The sequence below is a fragment of the Aspergillus alliaceus genome, assembly GCF_009176365.1.
Source record: "Aspergillus alliaceus strain CBS 536.65 unplaced genomic scaffold BDW43scaffold_2, whole genome shotgun sequence".
NCBI lineage: Eukaryota > Fungi > Ascomycota > Eurotiomycetes > Eurotiales > Aspergillaceae > Aspergillus > Aspergillus alliaceus.
In genome coordinates this window covers 1,463,607-1,478,813 of record NW_022474685.1, presented here as the reverse complement: position 1 = coordinate 1,478,813, position 15,207 = coordinate 1,463,607, and the positions used below count along the sequence as shown (strand labels likewise).

Sequence of the window (15,207 nt, the reverse complement as noted above, 5' to 3'; positions counted from 1 at the left end):
ACGATTCAAGTAGAAGTGAGTGGCATTGTGAGATTTGTTGTTTATTCAATGTTTAAGACCCTGCGGAGCTCTACAGTAGGTAAATCTATCAAGCATTGCTGCCGCTTATACACTTAGCCAGCGGAAAAAAAAAAAGAAAAAACAGGCTCAAGAGTGATATACAAGCCAAAACATAGAAATAGCCATTGGTATCTTATCTAAAAGAGATCAATATGTAGAGTTGAGAATGCAGTACAGTACGGGAATGACTCTCTGGGTACAGCAGAATGACATCAATAGTCATGAATGCGAGGCACATCCGCCAATACTTCAGAAATGCTCTGAAACCAGTTCAGGACTCTGCTCCGGGAGGTCCGAAGTAAACCCATTTCCCTTCAGCAGGTATGTTACATCCTCAGTGCTCCACTCTCATCGGTCTTGTAAATGTCATTGTAGCCATTTAGAGACTCCTGTGTCAAGGTTGCTATGTCTCTTCCTTGGAATCTAGTAGGGTCCAATGCTCGCTTGATGCCATCATCAACGGGCTGTTCCTCCAAGATCTGTGTTAGGAACTTCGCTGCCCCAGCTGCGTGGGTAACCCACACCGCTGCTGCCATGTATAGACCCTCAACTGAAGGAATGTTTCCGACTAATGGCATGTTGTCCGGGGTCATTGAGAAGATACCGTTGAATCTTTCTCTCTGAACAAGCTTTGTCTCCTCGGGTATGAAATGCATAGCTTCATTTAACGTTTGATCAAACTGCTCAATCCAGTCACCGATGGCAGTCTCTTTTGGCTCGTGGAAGACCGGCGCATGATTATAAGAGCCCAGTCCAAAGAAATCACCATGATCACGAGCATAGACATGATGCTGTGGCCATCTCACCCAAGGTGCCTTGCGTAATTTTGGCGTGTGATGCTCGCCGTACATGTATGGATGGGCTACAGGCACGATCGGAATGGGTATGTCGAACTTGCACAGGTCGGTTGCCCAAATTCCAGTAGCGATAATCACCTTTCTCGCCGATATGAGTCCCGATGTGGTCATCACGCCCTCCACTCGGCCATTGACTTGATGGACTTCAGTAGTGTTTGCTTCAATCAGTTCGACTCCCTTAGCCCGTGCTTGTTCCTGGTAGAATGAAGTTATTCTGATGGCGTTCGCGGCTCCATCACCAGGGAAATACAAGGCTATCTGGTTGTCATCCTTAACTAGATCAGGAGCCAAGCTAACCGCCTGCCCGGAAGATATCAATTGGGCGGAGAGTCCAGCTCTCTTAGCCATCTCACATCTAGATCTTAGTCTGTCGACACCTTCACAGCTAGTAGCGATCTCGAGGCCTCCGACAACGTCAAATCCGCCAGGTATGTTTGTGTATTCTCTCACCGTGTCCATGGCGAGACGTGTGAGAACCTCGGAGTCATTAAATTGACCAACAAAGCCGGGAGCATGGCCGGTTGAGCCTTTTAATTGTGAAAATGACCGGTCAATGAGAACCACTTTCTTGTTGTTATTTGTTGAATGGGATAGGTAATAGGCAAGCGCGGAACCCACAATTCCTGCGCCAACAATGGCAATATCAGATGTGGTCTTCGAGGATCCCATGGTGTTTTGCTGCAGGTATTGGGGATTTTGACCGCGAAAGCACACAGAAAAGGGGGTTTCAAGACTATACATCTGGTTTTATATATTAATGATCCCGTTGTAGACAACTGAGGTGGGGTGGTGTCCTTGGTCAAAGTTTCGTACCCCAAACGGCATCATGCCATGACTATATATATCTTGCTGGCTAGAAACCCGTCAGTACCCGGCGGGGATGCCGATGGTTTCCGAAAATACTCCGTGAAGAAGTTATGACGTTTTATGCAAGTATGCTCACAAAACTATAAGATAACCCTCCTTTGGCCCGTTACACCTCAGAATGGGCTCCAATTGTGGGGGTGAAAGGTACGGGAAGGGGAAATGGCGGCCTCAGGCACCGTGGCGGGATTCCACTTTTTGAGTTACTTTTGAGTTTGACTCACAGCATTCCTCCCACATCCCACAAACAATAGCCGAATGAACTCACCGGGTGATGCAGTATATCGCATTTTGGGAGACTTGAATGTGACCAATACGAGCGTACACTTGATTCGACAGTGATAGTGGGAACCTACGATTCTTGAGTCAAAGCCGTTGCCAAGTGCGCGCCCTGTCGATGGCATCTGGAATTTAGAATCCAATGGAAGGCGGACAGACCAACGGAGCCCTCACCGACTTGGCTCACGGAGCCTTGTGAGAAAGAACCCTTTGGAAATAGAAACCGTGGCATCTTTATGAGAACAGCTGTCAACTCGAAAGGTCGCCAATTAAGCTCTGATTTTTAAGAGTCATTGAGGTCAACACTCTTCTCGGCCACTGTACAACAGTTGACCAAGAACAAAGTATATATGCTCAACACTCCACGACATAGCCCTTGCGATAATTCGGTTGTACTACGAGGCATGGAGGCTTTCTAAACCCTAGCAAAAATTATTGCTGTGTCATTGGACAACGCTATTAGATGGCCAGTGTCATGTTCTTACATGGCTCCAACGCCACCGCGAACCTGATGCTTCTACCAGTTTTGAATTAGATCATTTGCAAGATGTCGATGTTCATGTCAGCTGCGGAGATCTCTTCCGACTCCGAGTCTAGCGATTCTAGCTCTGATAAAACCGAACAAGAAACGATCGCTCCATCAAGCAGATCTACCGCCAAGGAGCCTAAGCCTACCCGAACGGGAACAAAGTCCCCTTCCCTCTTGGAAGGATTCGGCTTTGAAACACCGACCACTAATGCAAGCAAAAACAATGAGCTTGGTGCTGACATTGAAGGTCATTCTAACATGATGACGGCTGCTCTCCTCGAATTCTACTGCCTTAGCCGGGCTGCCGATCTTCTTAACGCACAAAAAGGTTCACAGAAGCAGTACACACGTGACTCGCCCGAAGTTCAGTACCTTGGGAAAAAGATGTATAATTATAAGTCACAGTTTCTATCCTCGCATGGTGTCATTGCCGGAGGAATTGACGATGACGATTTGCAGATAACAAGACAGTATTACCGGGACAACCTTGATGTTCTTGGTATGTCGGCACTAGAGGACCTCAATATAGACGATACGCAGCGACGAGTGCTATCACGCAGAACAACCGGAGACATTGTTTTAGCTTCGAAGACCAATGCTGTGCAGCCTAATTCGGATCAGGGGTATGCAGGACCTTCGAACCGGAGGCTGTACAGACCTGGTCTTGCAGACATCGGGAAAAGACTTCCCAGCACAGAGAATATCAAGGCATTGGAAAGTGTTCATCTTGACGTAGGGAGCCTACCCAGGCAACCATTGCCCCTTACAGGGAGCTCACCTGCAAGTTTTCCATTATTTGATATCAATCTACCGACGCCCCATAATCGCATGTCACGTTATGCGATGGAGTTCTCTGAAGTAAGAGTCCTCGGTCGCGGGTCCTTTGGAGAGGTGTATCATGTCAAAAATCATATCGACGGGCAGGCGTATGCAGTGAAGAAGATCCCTATCAGCCAAAGGCGGCTCGAGCAGCTACAAGATGGTAGCGAGAATCAGCTTGAAACCATCATGAAGGAGATACGAACACTTGCTCGACTTGAGCACACCAACGTTGTCCGTTACTACGGAGCTTGGGTGGAACAAGCGCATGTATCTGGTTATGTACGACCCAACCACCAAGAATCTGTTGGCCTCGAAAGTGTGGACACCCAAAGCGCTCTGGCCGGTCCGGAACCAAGCGACAGCCAGAGCTTCGGAATCGTATTTGAACACTCTAACGTTTCAGCCCAAACTATTGACGACGAAGAGGATACCGAATCAATTCCTCGCGACTTTGACAATTATACCAATAGCCAGGTATCTACGTTTGGCGGGACCGATGATGATATTTTCACGGATGGGTTAAGTTACGATCCATCTAAGCTGCAGATACAGCGGCGACATCGAGGCGGGCCTCAAGTTCCTGCAGTGATTTTGCATATTCAAATGTCACTGCATCCCATTTCACTTAACTCATACTTGAACCCGCAATCTTGCGAGGTTAATGATAGCCAGATACCGCGGCGACATTGTTATCACTTGGTACCATCTCTGAAACTCATGCTACGTATCATATCAGGTGTCGAATATCTTCACTCTAAAGGCATAGTTCATCGTGACCTCAAGCCTGCCAACATCTTTCTCTCGTGCCCTGAATATAAGGACTCGGAGGGGTGTCCTCCTTGCCAATTAGATACTGGGTGTGCGTCCTGGTACTCTCACCCTCGAATAGGCGATTTCGGGCTAGTTGCCGATATCTCACACTTCAACGAGCATCACTTAAATAGCCCCAGCACGTCCTTACAGCATGGCGTGAAGATGAACCGTGTTGTCGGAACGGAATTCTATCGTCCACCTTTGATCAATGACGCGGTTGAAAATTCGGAGAACATTGGGGACTCTTACAAAATCGACGAGTCTCTAGATGTCTTTGCACTCGGGGTGATCTTTTTCGAACTTTTGTATCGCTTGGACACTAAGATGGAACGCCAATTCGTTCTCGGGGAACTGACACGCTGTCAACATGATCAGTCGACAGGATCCGGCTTGGGGCGTCCGTCTTTTCCTTGCGACTTTGCACAGAAAATTCATATGGGAAACGAAATGCTAGATGAGAAAGTATCTATCTCAGAGGCAATAATGGCCTGCTTAAGTGGCATGCTGGAACCACTTACTCAGAAGCGTTGGCGCTGTTCAGATGTCAAGAAGCATTTGCAAACTATTCTAGCTGTTGCTCAGACGGCATCCACCTCTTAGTTGGGCGAGTTTTACAAACTATAGATATGCGACGGAAACATTTGTTCTTCTGCTGCATTTTTTCTGTACATGTGCTGAATTGTCTGAGTTATACCCGGGAGTTCAAACCCACCAGAGCGGTACTATGAGGTACATAATATTTACAATCTAGATCACTTCTCTCACTCTTGAATATTTTATTCCTCCAGTCTTTCTGCTCCTTCCGCATTACTCTCATAGTCACCTCGCCGGATATTTGGGCACGTGTAGGATGGAACGTCGGCCCTCGGTCGAGAAGCTGGAATGCTTCCCCGCATATTCCCCAATAATTTAAAACAACCTGATCTGCGACCAAGGAGCTACGCCAAACCCCAAAGTGCGGTCGATTAATTTAAATCAATAATTAATATAGTCCCGCAATATCATGAGTCGCCAAGATCGGGCCCCAACGGCTCCATACAGCGAGCCATTGCTGCCCCAACTCGACATTAAAAACCCCTACTATACCGACCTCCATCACAACCTCCGCGCTTACGTTCGCGACTACGTAGAATCATCCATTGCGCCCTACGCCCATGACTGGGAAGCCGCAGGACAAGTGCCCGAGTCCGTCCGCCGGCGTCATCACGAGCTCGGGTTCGGAGTCGTGCATCCTCTGACAACGCCCGGAGATGCCGCTGGCTTGTCTCTTCCTAACAATGTGCCGCGCGAGAAATGGGATACGTGGTGCGGACTCATTGTTGCCGATGAGCTTATTCGAACCGGGTATGTAGGCGTGGTTTGGGGACTGGGTGGTGGGAATAACATCGGTTGTCCGCCGATTGCGCGGTTTGGGACCCCAGAACAGAGGCTGAGATGGCTCCCGGGGGTGGCTAGGGGGGATATCCGGTTTTGTTTGGGGATTACGGAGCCTGATGGTTAGTTGTATCTCTTGAACAGAGACCATTGGGTTCGATTTACTGACATGTTGTTATAGCTGGATCAGATGTTGCTAATATCAGCACGACGGCAAAGCATGATGGTGACTATTACGTTGTCAATGGGGCGAAGAAATGGATTACCAACGGGATCTGGGCCGACTATTGCACTGCTGCGGTCCGGACTGGAGGGCCTGGGAAGGGCGGGATCAGTTTACTTGTGATTCCTCTGACTGCACCTGGAGTGAGCCGCAGGCGGATGTATAATTCTGGAGTTCATGCGAGTGGTAGGGATCCTTACGTGCTGTGAGTCAAACTGTTGCTGATTAGGAATACGGTTAGGGTCCACATTCATCGAATTCGACGATGTCCGGGTCCCGGTGGACCACCTTATTGGAGAGGAAAACAAGGGTTTCCCGCTCATCATGTCAAGTATGTCAACCAAGCATTGTGTCTGAGCTATTTTAACGTTGTGTTGAGATTTCAATCCCGAACGCCTTAGCCTCGCTTGTTCTGCGTTGCGTCTAGCTCGTGTTTGTGCCGAAGATGCCTTCCACTACGCTGTGCAGCGTGAGACCTTCGGCTCTCCTTTAATACAAAGACAAGCTATACAGTCGAAAATTTTCAAGTTTGGGCTCATGATTGAGCCCGCCTATGCATTCATGGAACAGCTTGTTCACATCATCGAGCTCACCAAGGACAGACCGACCGACGACGTGAGAATCGGTGGTATGACCGCTTTACTCAAAGTGATGTCTACTAGGGCCCTTGAGAAAAGTGTTCGCGAAGCCCAGCAGGTACTGGGCGGGGCTGGTTATAATAAGGCCGGGAAGGGGGCGCGTATTGAGCAGGTTAGTCGTGATGCTCGGGTTCATGTTGTTGGAGGTGGAAGTGAGGAGATCATGATGGGGCTTGCGTTGCAAGAGGAGACAAAAGCACTTCGCACGAGGCGAAAAGCTCTGGAGAAGAAGGCAAGGCTTTAATAATATCTTCGTCGTTGTTATTGAAGGGTTGAATGTGGAGAACAGGGTGAAGAGCGTTCATGGTACTCAGGCTTTACCCTTATAATTGATCCTCTTCACGCCCTCCCAAGCTAAAGTAAGCACTCAAGGATATGATAAAACACTACACTTTAGTAAGAAACAAAGCGGAACAGATCGAAAGAACTTAACTGGAGAGAGGTGTCCGGATAACACTCGGTGTCTTCTTCAATATGTGAAATGTGGTGATATGATCACGTGTGGTCTGGATCTATGGGAATCAAGCTTTCAAGGGCTTTTAGCACACAGGATGTTTTTAATGTTCTTTCTATTCCGTTATTGGCCTTTTCCTTCGGGAAGTTTGGGCAATGAGGGACACAGCATCGCTCAGGCACTGTTGTACACAGGATACCACCCGTGCGCACGTATTTTCTCCTATTATTATTCCTGATTAGTATCGATTAAGTGGATAGGCGTGTAGCTTTATGCTAATAAAGAGTAGCCAATTAATAGTGGCACAATCTCGAGCTACATTTTGCTAATAAAATTACTTTCCAACTTAGTTGATTGGATAGAAGTTATAGCATGCGCCCCTTACATTTAGTGGTGTATCTTCATATCCTTTAGACATTTTCACAGTCACAGAACAAGATAATAAAAACCATAATATCACTCTTGAGATCATGACTATGTGGGAAGGCCACTTGCTAGCGCTGAGTCTAGCTTAAAAATAAGAGTAACACACTGTTCCTGGCCGTCGCTCTTTCGTCTATTTTCCTCCAGCTATCCTCTTGTTTTCCCCCAACCCCAGCAAGGTGAGGTACCCTGGATTGTGCTAACCGGTTCAAAGTCTCTGGAGTAGATTATGCCCTTCCCGAATTTAGACCAGTATGCCACAAAAGCATCGAGTATTACGATAAACTTCCTGCCCAGCGCGACTTAGACTGGAAGACGAGGACGACCGCCCAATTGTACTGAAGCTCACAAATACACTCTCGCGACTAGCAGCTTTCGCTCAAACACTTGGTCATGAAGCGGCTGAGCCATGCTCCTTTTGCAGGGATAACCTGGATATATGGCAGTCCTGCATCATAGGAACTGATACTAGCATCGAGTCTTCATGGGTGTTGCGCTAACTGTCGCTTCAGTCGACGATACTCTTGTGATCACCGTGAGTATAAAACTTTTTCGCATACTTTTACTGCACTTACTCATTACCTTTTGGAGTAGGTATCTACCCAGAGACTTTTGAAGAGACTAGCAGTTCGTGTGCAGATGACAAACCATCGTCTCAAACTGTTGACGAGGAGGGGCTCAGACCTCCACGTCCTGTGAGGGAAGGAGAAGCAGAGCAATTTATTTCTAGTCTAGAGCTAGAGTTATTCCAGTGGGCACAAACGATTCCAGCAATCACCAGACTTCGAGCGTTCGGAATCCTGACCTCCATCAATCCTCCACCAAGCCACGGCCTAAGGGGAAGGGGCGCATGCCTTCTTACGTGTTTTGACTGTGAAGAACAGCGTTACTGTTATGGGCATGATATCACTAAGTCAACATGTTTTGTCCTATTATTATCTGGGATTAATATTGTCATAATTGCTCTGTTCAAAGTTGTTATTAATTGTTCCTAGTCAGAGTACTAGGATATCCCCCTTATGGCATCCAGCATCAACGTACATATAGTAGCAGAGGCCTATAGACCCCAGGCCTTTCCTCATCATGGATATTTCAACATTACTCTATTTACTATAATTGCTTGCAATTATGAGGGCTGAGGATATACTCCGAGTGATACGCTCACGTGACAACTACGTCATGCGGAGTTAGGTGTAATTTTTGTAACTTGTAAGGTAACAACGCATCATAACTTTATCTTATCTTCAAACTTGCACATCTTTCGACTTTGCAAACCTTTTGACCACCAAATCATGGTGATTAATGACAATGATTCTATAGGTCCTGCTGGCAGAACCTCAAGTTTTGGTTACTGGTATTTGATTGTACCAGCCCCTATCCACAGATATGGAGAGTCTCGAAGCGATCACTCGTCCTCGCGATCCTGCTGAAGGAACTGTTGATGATGGCTCTTCTAGGGCCCCATCAGTTGCTGATCAGAGCTTGGCGAATTCGCTAGTAGGGTTGAATATAGGGAGTACCGATACGTCGTTCAAATCCACTTCTAGCACCAAACTCCCCGAAGAGCATGTGGACCGGAAGTTCACCGACCAAGAAGACGCCCCAACCCCACCAACCAGGGTCCTCTCTCCCTACGCCCCAGTACCGTACAACCCGCCGTCCGCAGCTGCGATAAGTGACGATGGAGGTGATGAGGATGAGGAGCCGTGTATCGCAACGTCCTTCGAGCGAGACTCTACCCCTACGTCGGCGCAGAAACAGAGGTCAATCTTTTTCGACACCGGGGAAGAAGGTATCAACCATATGCATAAGTTTTCATTGTACGAGACCGCAACACGGTTCTATATGGTTGGGATGGACTTGTCAGATACCCGCTTCAGGATTTTGAAAATCGATCGCACTACCGAGACAGGGGACCTAAACGTCGCTGAAGATGATATTGTGTACTCCAAGAGAGAAATGAGTGAATTGTTAGATGCTATCAACGATGGCAATAAAATATCAGGTGGCCTGAAGCTCAGGTGTAGCGCATGGGCTATGTTGGGATTTATTAAATTCACTGGGACATACTATATGCTTCTTGTGACTAAGAGGAGTCAGGTTGCTATGCTCGGTGGTCACTACATATACCAGGTCGATGGGACAGAGCTTATCTCTCTGACCAGCTCGAGCACGTCACGTCTGAGACCGGAAAAGAATACAGAAGAGGCGAGGTATATCGCTATCCTGAACAACCTTGATCTAACTCGCTCCTTCTATTTCAGCTATTCTTACGACATCACCCACACATTGCAGCGCAATATTTGTCGGGAACGCAAAGCTCATCAAGATGGCTGCCCAAAGCCTTTCCAACAAGACTACAACACAATGTTCATATGGAACCACCACCTTCTTAGCCCCGCACTTGCGAATTTGAAGAACCCTTACGAATGGTGCCTACCGATCATTCATGGCTACGTTGAGCAAGCGAAGATGTCTGTGTACGGGCGCTTGGTATACATCACTATCATCGCTCGACGCTCCCGATTCTTTGCAGGAGCGCGTTTCCTGAAGCGAGGTGCCAATGATCTGGGTTATGTTGCCAACGACGTCGAGACTGAGCAGATTGTGTCTGAGATGACAACAACATCGTTCCACTCCGCTGGCCCCGACCTTTATGCAAACCCTCTCTATACTTCATATGTTCAGCACCGAGGGAGTATTCCTCTCTACTGGACACAGGAGAACTCAGGCGTATCTCCAAAGCCCGATATTGAATTGAACCTGGTCGACCCCTTCTACTCCGCCGCAGCTTTGCATTTTGATAACCTGTTTGAGAGATATGGAGCCCCGATCTATGTTCTGAACTTGATAAAGTCCAGGGAGCGCACCCCACGAGAGTCAAAGCTCCTCAAAGAATATACTAATGCCATAGACTATCTCAACCAATTCTTACCGGAGGACAAAAAGCTCATCTACAAGCCCTGGGATATGAGTCGCGCAGCAAAAAGCCGTGATCAGGATGTGATAGGGACTCTTGAGGAGATTGCAGGCGAGATAATCCCGAAAACCGGATTTTTCAAGAACGGGCATGATGTAGAATCTGGCCTAAGACTCCAAAACGGTATCGCGCGGACAAACTGTATCGATTGCCTTGATCGTACCAATGCTGCGCAATTTGTGATCGGAAAACGAGCCTTTGGTCACCAGCTCCATGCGCTCGGAATAATCCAAGGCACTACGGTGGAATATGACACTGACGCTGTCAACCTATTTACTGACATGTGGCATGATCATGGTGATACCATTGCAATTCAGTATGGTGGCTCACATTTAGTCAATACGATGGCTACGTATCGGAAGATCAACCAATGGACCAGCCATTCACGAGATATGGTGGAAAGCTTCAAGAGGTACTACAACAACTCGTTTCTCGACGCACAACGACAAGAAGCGTACAATCTCTTCCTTGGTAACTATATCTTTTCGCAGGGTCAACCAATGCTGTGGGATCTATCCACCGATTACTATTTGCACCATGCCAATCCAAGGTCCTGGTCAAACAAGCCACGACCCAATTATATACAATGGTATACACCTGATAATCTGAAGGAGAAAGAGCTGCCACCGCCACCATGTCCGCCTAGGGAGCCTCTATCGCGGTATGATGATCACTGGCTCGAATATTACAGGCCATTGGCTGTCTCATCTTTTTCAAAAATCTTCTCGTACAAGATGAATTCTACCCTTCGCTATCTACCTTTTCGTCCGTCATCCGGAGCGGTTTATGATCTCAGCCCATTCGTTGTTCGCATCCCGAATGAGCAGGTAAACCGGGACCGTCAACACCAACGGAGTGTCAAGATCCAGGAACCGGATTACGTCAGAGATCGTCCAGAAAGGTCACACTTCGGAGATACCACTACCACCTCGAACTGGCATCTCTCTGTCGACAGAAGAAATCTCTCCGCTTTCGGGACCTCCCAAACCGGCAATTACACTCAGCGCTCCACACCTAGCAAAGCGCAAATCTCCCAGTGGACATTGGGACAGTTGGTGTCTGACTCGTTGAACCCATCGGTCACATCCGCGGAAGCTGAGGAGTATGAGCGGTATATCAACCATCCGTTGAAGGTACCTCTCGTTATAACATCCGAGGACGAGCTTGCAGCAACTTCTATTCGTGAACAGGAATCAAATCTAGATCTAATCGAGTACGTCAACAAATGCAACGTCCAAGAGTCTGCTCTCGAAGCCACCGCGGAGGAAAACATGGCGGACTACGCCGAGTTCTTGAATGTATCCGATGACGGACTGACAGTTGTAGCGGAGGACCATGAAAAGAAGCGGTACAAGCGCTATCGGCAGTGGTTGAGAGGCAAGAGTCTATTCAAGCAACGGGTTGACATTTGATCATTCCAAGTATTTCACTTCACCACGATTCATGAGTAATAACTTAATACCGCGATTCCGATACCCACGTGCGTCATGTATATATTAGCGTTCAAGAACCCTCTCCTAGCATCCCAAATGCATCAACGCATCCTGTCTGACTCTCATAACAATATACTAAGACTAAATAAACGCAAACACTCATACATCACCAATAAAGCTTCCATCATCGACATCAATATCCTCCAACAGAAGACCGCCTAAGCTTTCATCCGCATTGACTAACTCTTGCAATTCCTTCGCTAGATTCTCCTTCGCCTCTACTTGACCCTCGCCACCGTCCGCTTGGACAGAATTCTCCAAAGCGAATTTAAGCAGGTACACAGTGCCTCTCAGCTCCTTCTTGAGCTTCGCCATAACTGCACCCCCTGTCTCAGCCCCAGCAGATGACCCAGCCTTCTTCTCCCGATCTGCAATCTCCTTCTCCTCTTGAACAGCATGAAGCCAGCACAAGCATACCGCACCCAGTACCTCACCACGCCACCGCCACACACGCGGGTGCGCGTTTAAAATCACCACCCTCAAAACCGCAACAGCAGAAAAAAGAAGCGGGGGATGCGCAGGTCCAAACGGATTGGACAAAGTATCATGAAGCAGAGGAACAAGGTCCTGTAAATACTTCGTGGAATGGATACCCAGGCCCTGGATGATAGGGATCATGTTGTCAAGAAGTAGCGAGGAAAGCCGCGGGTAAGGGAACGAAGCGAAGCTAGATGATGATGTGGTGTTCGTTGAGCTGATGTGGTGGAATGATGGGATGAGGTTTTCCCGGAGGGTATTGGTGAGACGGGAGATGTAGAGTTGTTTTGATGCTTGGGGGGAGGGGGCGTTATGGTAGGAGGTTGTTTGGAGGGTGAAGAGGGCGGGGTAGGCTTCTCCTAGGAGGGATATGGCGTCGTCTTCTGGGGTGATGGTTGGGAGGGAGAGGAGGCATTGTTTTATGGCGTCTTCAAAGACGGAGGAGAGGTTTGTGCGGTGGAGGATGGGGGATTTGCTGGTGGTGATGGGGGTTAGGAGGTAGGAGAGAAGGTTGCAGCCTTTTGTTTTGAAGGTGGTAGTGTCGTCGTCTATTAGGGCTAGGATGGGTGGGACTAAGAGGGAGAAATGGGTTTCTAGGTGGGTGGAATCCGTGGGCTGGAGTTGTTGTTGGTTAGCGGTGTGTTTATGGTGGGGGAGAAGGGAACGTGCCTTGTATTCCTGGATGATCCAGGAGAGTACGGTGGTGGCGTAGACGCCTTGGTTCTTCCAGGGCTTGGTTTCCGGATCCAAGACGCTGGCGTCGAATCGGGGCAAAGGAATAGGGTGGAAGTTCTTCCGTCCAGAAGATGTGATGGCTGGATTCCTGGTTTTGGCAAATAGAGGTCTGATTCTCTCCTTGAGTATCCTTTCGATGACAGACCAAAAGGGGGCATTATTTTCTGCGTCGGTAACAGTTGCTGAGATAAAGGTATCTAGTAATGTAGTGGCACTTGCAAATGCTTCTTCTGTGGTCCACGGATCTCCTTTGGAAGTGAAGCTGGCTAGTACAATGACAACGTCTGCCACATTCTCAGCTTCATGTATTGGTAAATTTCCAGCTATTTTGGTGAGAACAGCCAAAGCAATTCTAGACCTCAGTTGCTCTTCCAAGATAACATTCTTCTCTGCTATGATGGTCAGAGCATTGCTTCTATTGGATCCAATTCAAGCTGAACTCACCATCGGACAATTCCCCCACCTGGGCATACACCGGAGACGGAAGAGCAGCGCTACTTGCCCAGGAGTAGATTCCATTCGCTGCATCTTTATCAGTACTAGACAGGTCTTTCGCACCCCGGACTTTTAAAAATTGGTATGCAACAAGTAGGCTTTCGCATGTCTAAAGCAATATCAGCACGTGCTCATGCCTACTATAATCCAGGCCAATGTTTGCTTACATCTAAATTACTGGCATCCTTTTGCGACGATACATTTTCCCATAATTGATCTAGTCCCTCAGGAAGGGCGATATTCTCTACCTGAACTTCTGGAAAAGTGGTTGAAGTTGGATGCCGTTGTGATATGGCCTCACGGCATGCGAGGCGAAGCTCTTCCATAATTTTAAGATCCTAATCCACCACCCCCACGAAACAAGTCAGCCCTATGACAGAAAAGAGAAGAAAAGAGAAAACGACAGGTTGCGAAGGATGCTCTACGTATATAAGGGTGTTTGTTACTGGTTCGCATAATGAGTGCGATTTGCATATCCAAGGAAGGCGGTAGGCTGTGGCAGTAATTAGTGGAAATCGCCTGATTGATAAGGCCGTCTTTTATAACTAACCTACCCTTACTCTCAATCGCAGATTACGGGCGGGCAATTGATCAATCGCATTAAATATTACTAGTTACTAATTATTCATGTTGCAAGAGCTTCCCAATGAGTGACGCGAGAATTTCTTCTCTGACGTTGTTTCATCCTTTCTTAGCTGGCCTCCGCGTACTGGTAGCCCAGCAGCTTGATACAACGCGTCAATGCATTCCATCTGACAAATGCTGTCCTCGACAGGAATCCAAATACGCGGGAGTTTTGCCTTTGACAGCATCCACGAACGCCTCCAGCTGCCATCGGTAGGCACTCCAAAGGGAGCTGCCACCTTTTCCGCCACTGGTCGCTACATTTCCTCACGAAGGGCCTCCTTTGTATTGTTTATGCCAATGCGTCTGGCCTATTATCTTGTCAGTGATAGAGATGTGGCATCATCGCATTGTAAAAGAAGATGATGGCCCTTTCGGTCTCTACTTCGATTGAAGGCAGCTCCCAGAAACGCGGAACAAAGCTACCGATCCACTCCCGTTCCATGTCGGTATAGATCTGGCTATGAACCTCAGTGTTCTGAGGTCCGATAAATGTCAGATAGGCGTACATGGCCGCGTCAACGCGCTGGTCGCTAGAGAGGCGCGCAGTGACTGAGTTGATTGTCTTGGGTTGTTGTGCGCGAATGGCGTAGCGGGTGAAAGACAAGGCGTACGTCATGTCCATTGCGGGTGCCACCTGAGCGATGTCAGAGAGCAGGGAACGCATGGATGTCCATTCATAGTGCTGTCTGTTGGGAGTGGAGATATATACGATATTCACTGCAGATTCATCGAGGAGTGCTTGATACGACCCATATGCTTTGGTGAAGTGGTACTTCTTGGCAGCTTTGGCGGCAGACGAAGCGTCGCGAGACGCAATACCGTACAAGATTACATCCGGGTGTGTTTCCGCGGGGTGGATGGTTGATCGACTGCCGTGAGCCATAGTGATCTGCACAGTGGTAGGGGTGACATACCTGCAGCGGCCTTAATCTGCACGGCGGAAAGCACCCCCTAACTTCAGCGCATCGGGGGACTTTTTGGGCTTGGGGTGGAGGTATGATGAAAAGTGCTGGTGGATGAAAGTTGCGGCTTGGGCGATAAGAGCCATATTTACACTACTCAAT

The 15,207-nt window shown here is 48.1% G+C and overlaps 6 protein-coding genes across 6 annotated transcripts; 3 read left to right on the top strand and 3 right to left on the bottom strand.

The window, feature by feature from the left end:
- Window positions 1-386: 386 nt before the first annotated feature.
- BDW43DRAFT_306097 (NAD(P)/FAD-dependent oxidoreductase) lies at window positions 387-1,586 on the bottom strand (the record flags this gene model as incomplete). Its single annotated transcript, XM_032045948.1, has 1 exon — window positions 387-1,586. One exon carries the CDS (start codon window positions 1,584-1,586, stop codon window positions 387-389), a length of 1,200 nt encoding a protein of 399 aa, XP_031906052.1.
- Window positions 1,587-2,396: 810 nt separating this feature from the next.
- On the top strand, window positions 2,397-5,025 carry BDW43DRAFT_75539 (putative protein kinase). The gene has a single exon (XM_032050477.1). The coding sequence runs from the start codon at window positions 2,608-2,610 to the stop codon at window positions 4,822-4,824; it is 2,217 nt and encodes a 738-aa protein (XP_031906051.1). The 5' UTR covers window positions 2,397-2,607; the 3' UTR covers window positions 4,825-5,025.
- Window positions 5,026-5,227: 202 nt separating this feature from the next.
- On the top strand, window positions 5,228-6,703 carry BDW43DRAFT_306095 (acyl-CoA dehydrogenase family protein; the record flags this gene model as incomplete). Its single annotated transcript, XM_032045947.1, has 4 exons — window positions 5,228-5,720; window positions 5,780-6,007; window positions 6,063-6,152; window positions 6,201-6,703. The coding sequence occupies 4 exons, from the start codon at window positions 5,228-5,230 to the stop codon at window positions 6,701-6,703; spliced, it is 1,314 nt and encodes a 437-aa protein (XP_031906050.1).
- A 1,882-nt stretch (window positions 6,704-8,585) lies between these two features.
- On the top strand, window positions 8,586-11,818 carry BDW43DRAFT_75501 (phosphatidylinositol-3,5-bisphosphate 5-phosphatase). The gene has a single exon (XM_032050476.1). The coding sequence runs from the start codon at window positions 8,723-8,725 to the stop codon at window positions 11,726-11,728; it is 3,006 nt and encodes a 1,001-aa protein (XP_031906049.1). The 5' UTR covers window positions 8,586-8,722; the 3' UTR covers window positions 11,729-11,818.
- A 90-nt stretch (window positions 11,819-11,908) lies between these two features.
- On the bottom strand, window positions 11,909-13,842 carry BDW43DRAFT_306093 (Tti2 family protein; the record flags this gene model as incomplete). The annotated part of the gene is made up of 3 exons (XM_032045946.1): window positions 11,909-13,413; window positions 13,466-13,625; window positions 13,684-13,842. The coding sequence occupies 3 exons, from the start codon at window positions 13,840-13,842 to the stop codon at window positions 11,909-11,911; spliced, it is 1,824 nt and encodes a 607-aa protein (XP_031906048.1).
- A 150-nt stretch (window positions 13,843-13,992) lies between these two features.
- Window positions 13,993-15,175, bottom strand: BDW43DRAFT_260914 (uncharacterized protein). Its single transcript, XM_032040257.1, has one exon. The coding sequence runs from the start codon at window positions 15,024-15,026 to the stop codon at window positions 14,463-14,465; it is 564 nt and encodes a 187-aa protein (XP_031906047.1). The 5' UTR covers window positions 15,027-15,175; the 3' UTR covers window positions 13,993-14,462.
- Between the last annotated feature and the right edge of the window lie 32 nt (window positions 15,176-15,207).

Excerpts from the sequence above, each read along its gene's own strand:
- BDW43DRAFT_75539 (XM_032050477.1), top strand. The coding sequence starts at position 2,608 with ATGTCGATGTTCATGTCAGCTGCGGAGATCTCTTCCGACTCCGAGTCT.
- BDW43DRAFT_75501 (XM_032050476.1), top strand. The coding sequence starts at position 8,723 with ATGGAGAGTCTCGAAGCGATCACTCGTCCTCGCGATCCTGCTGAAGGA.
- BDW43DRAFT_260914 (XM_032040257.1), bottom strand. The coding sequence starts at position 15,026 with ATGGCTCACGGCAGTCGATCAACCATCCACCCCGCGGAAACACACCCG.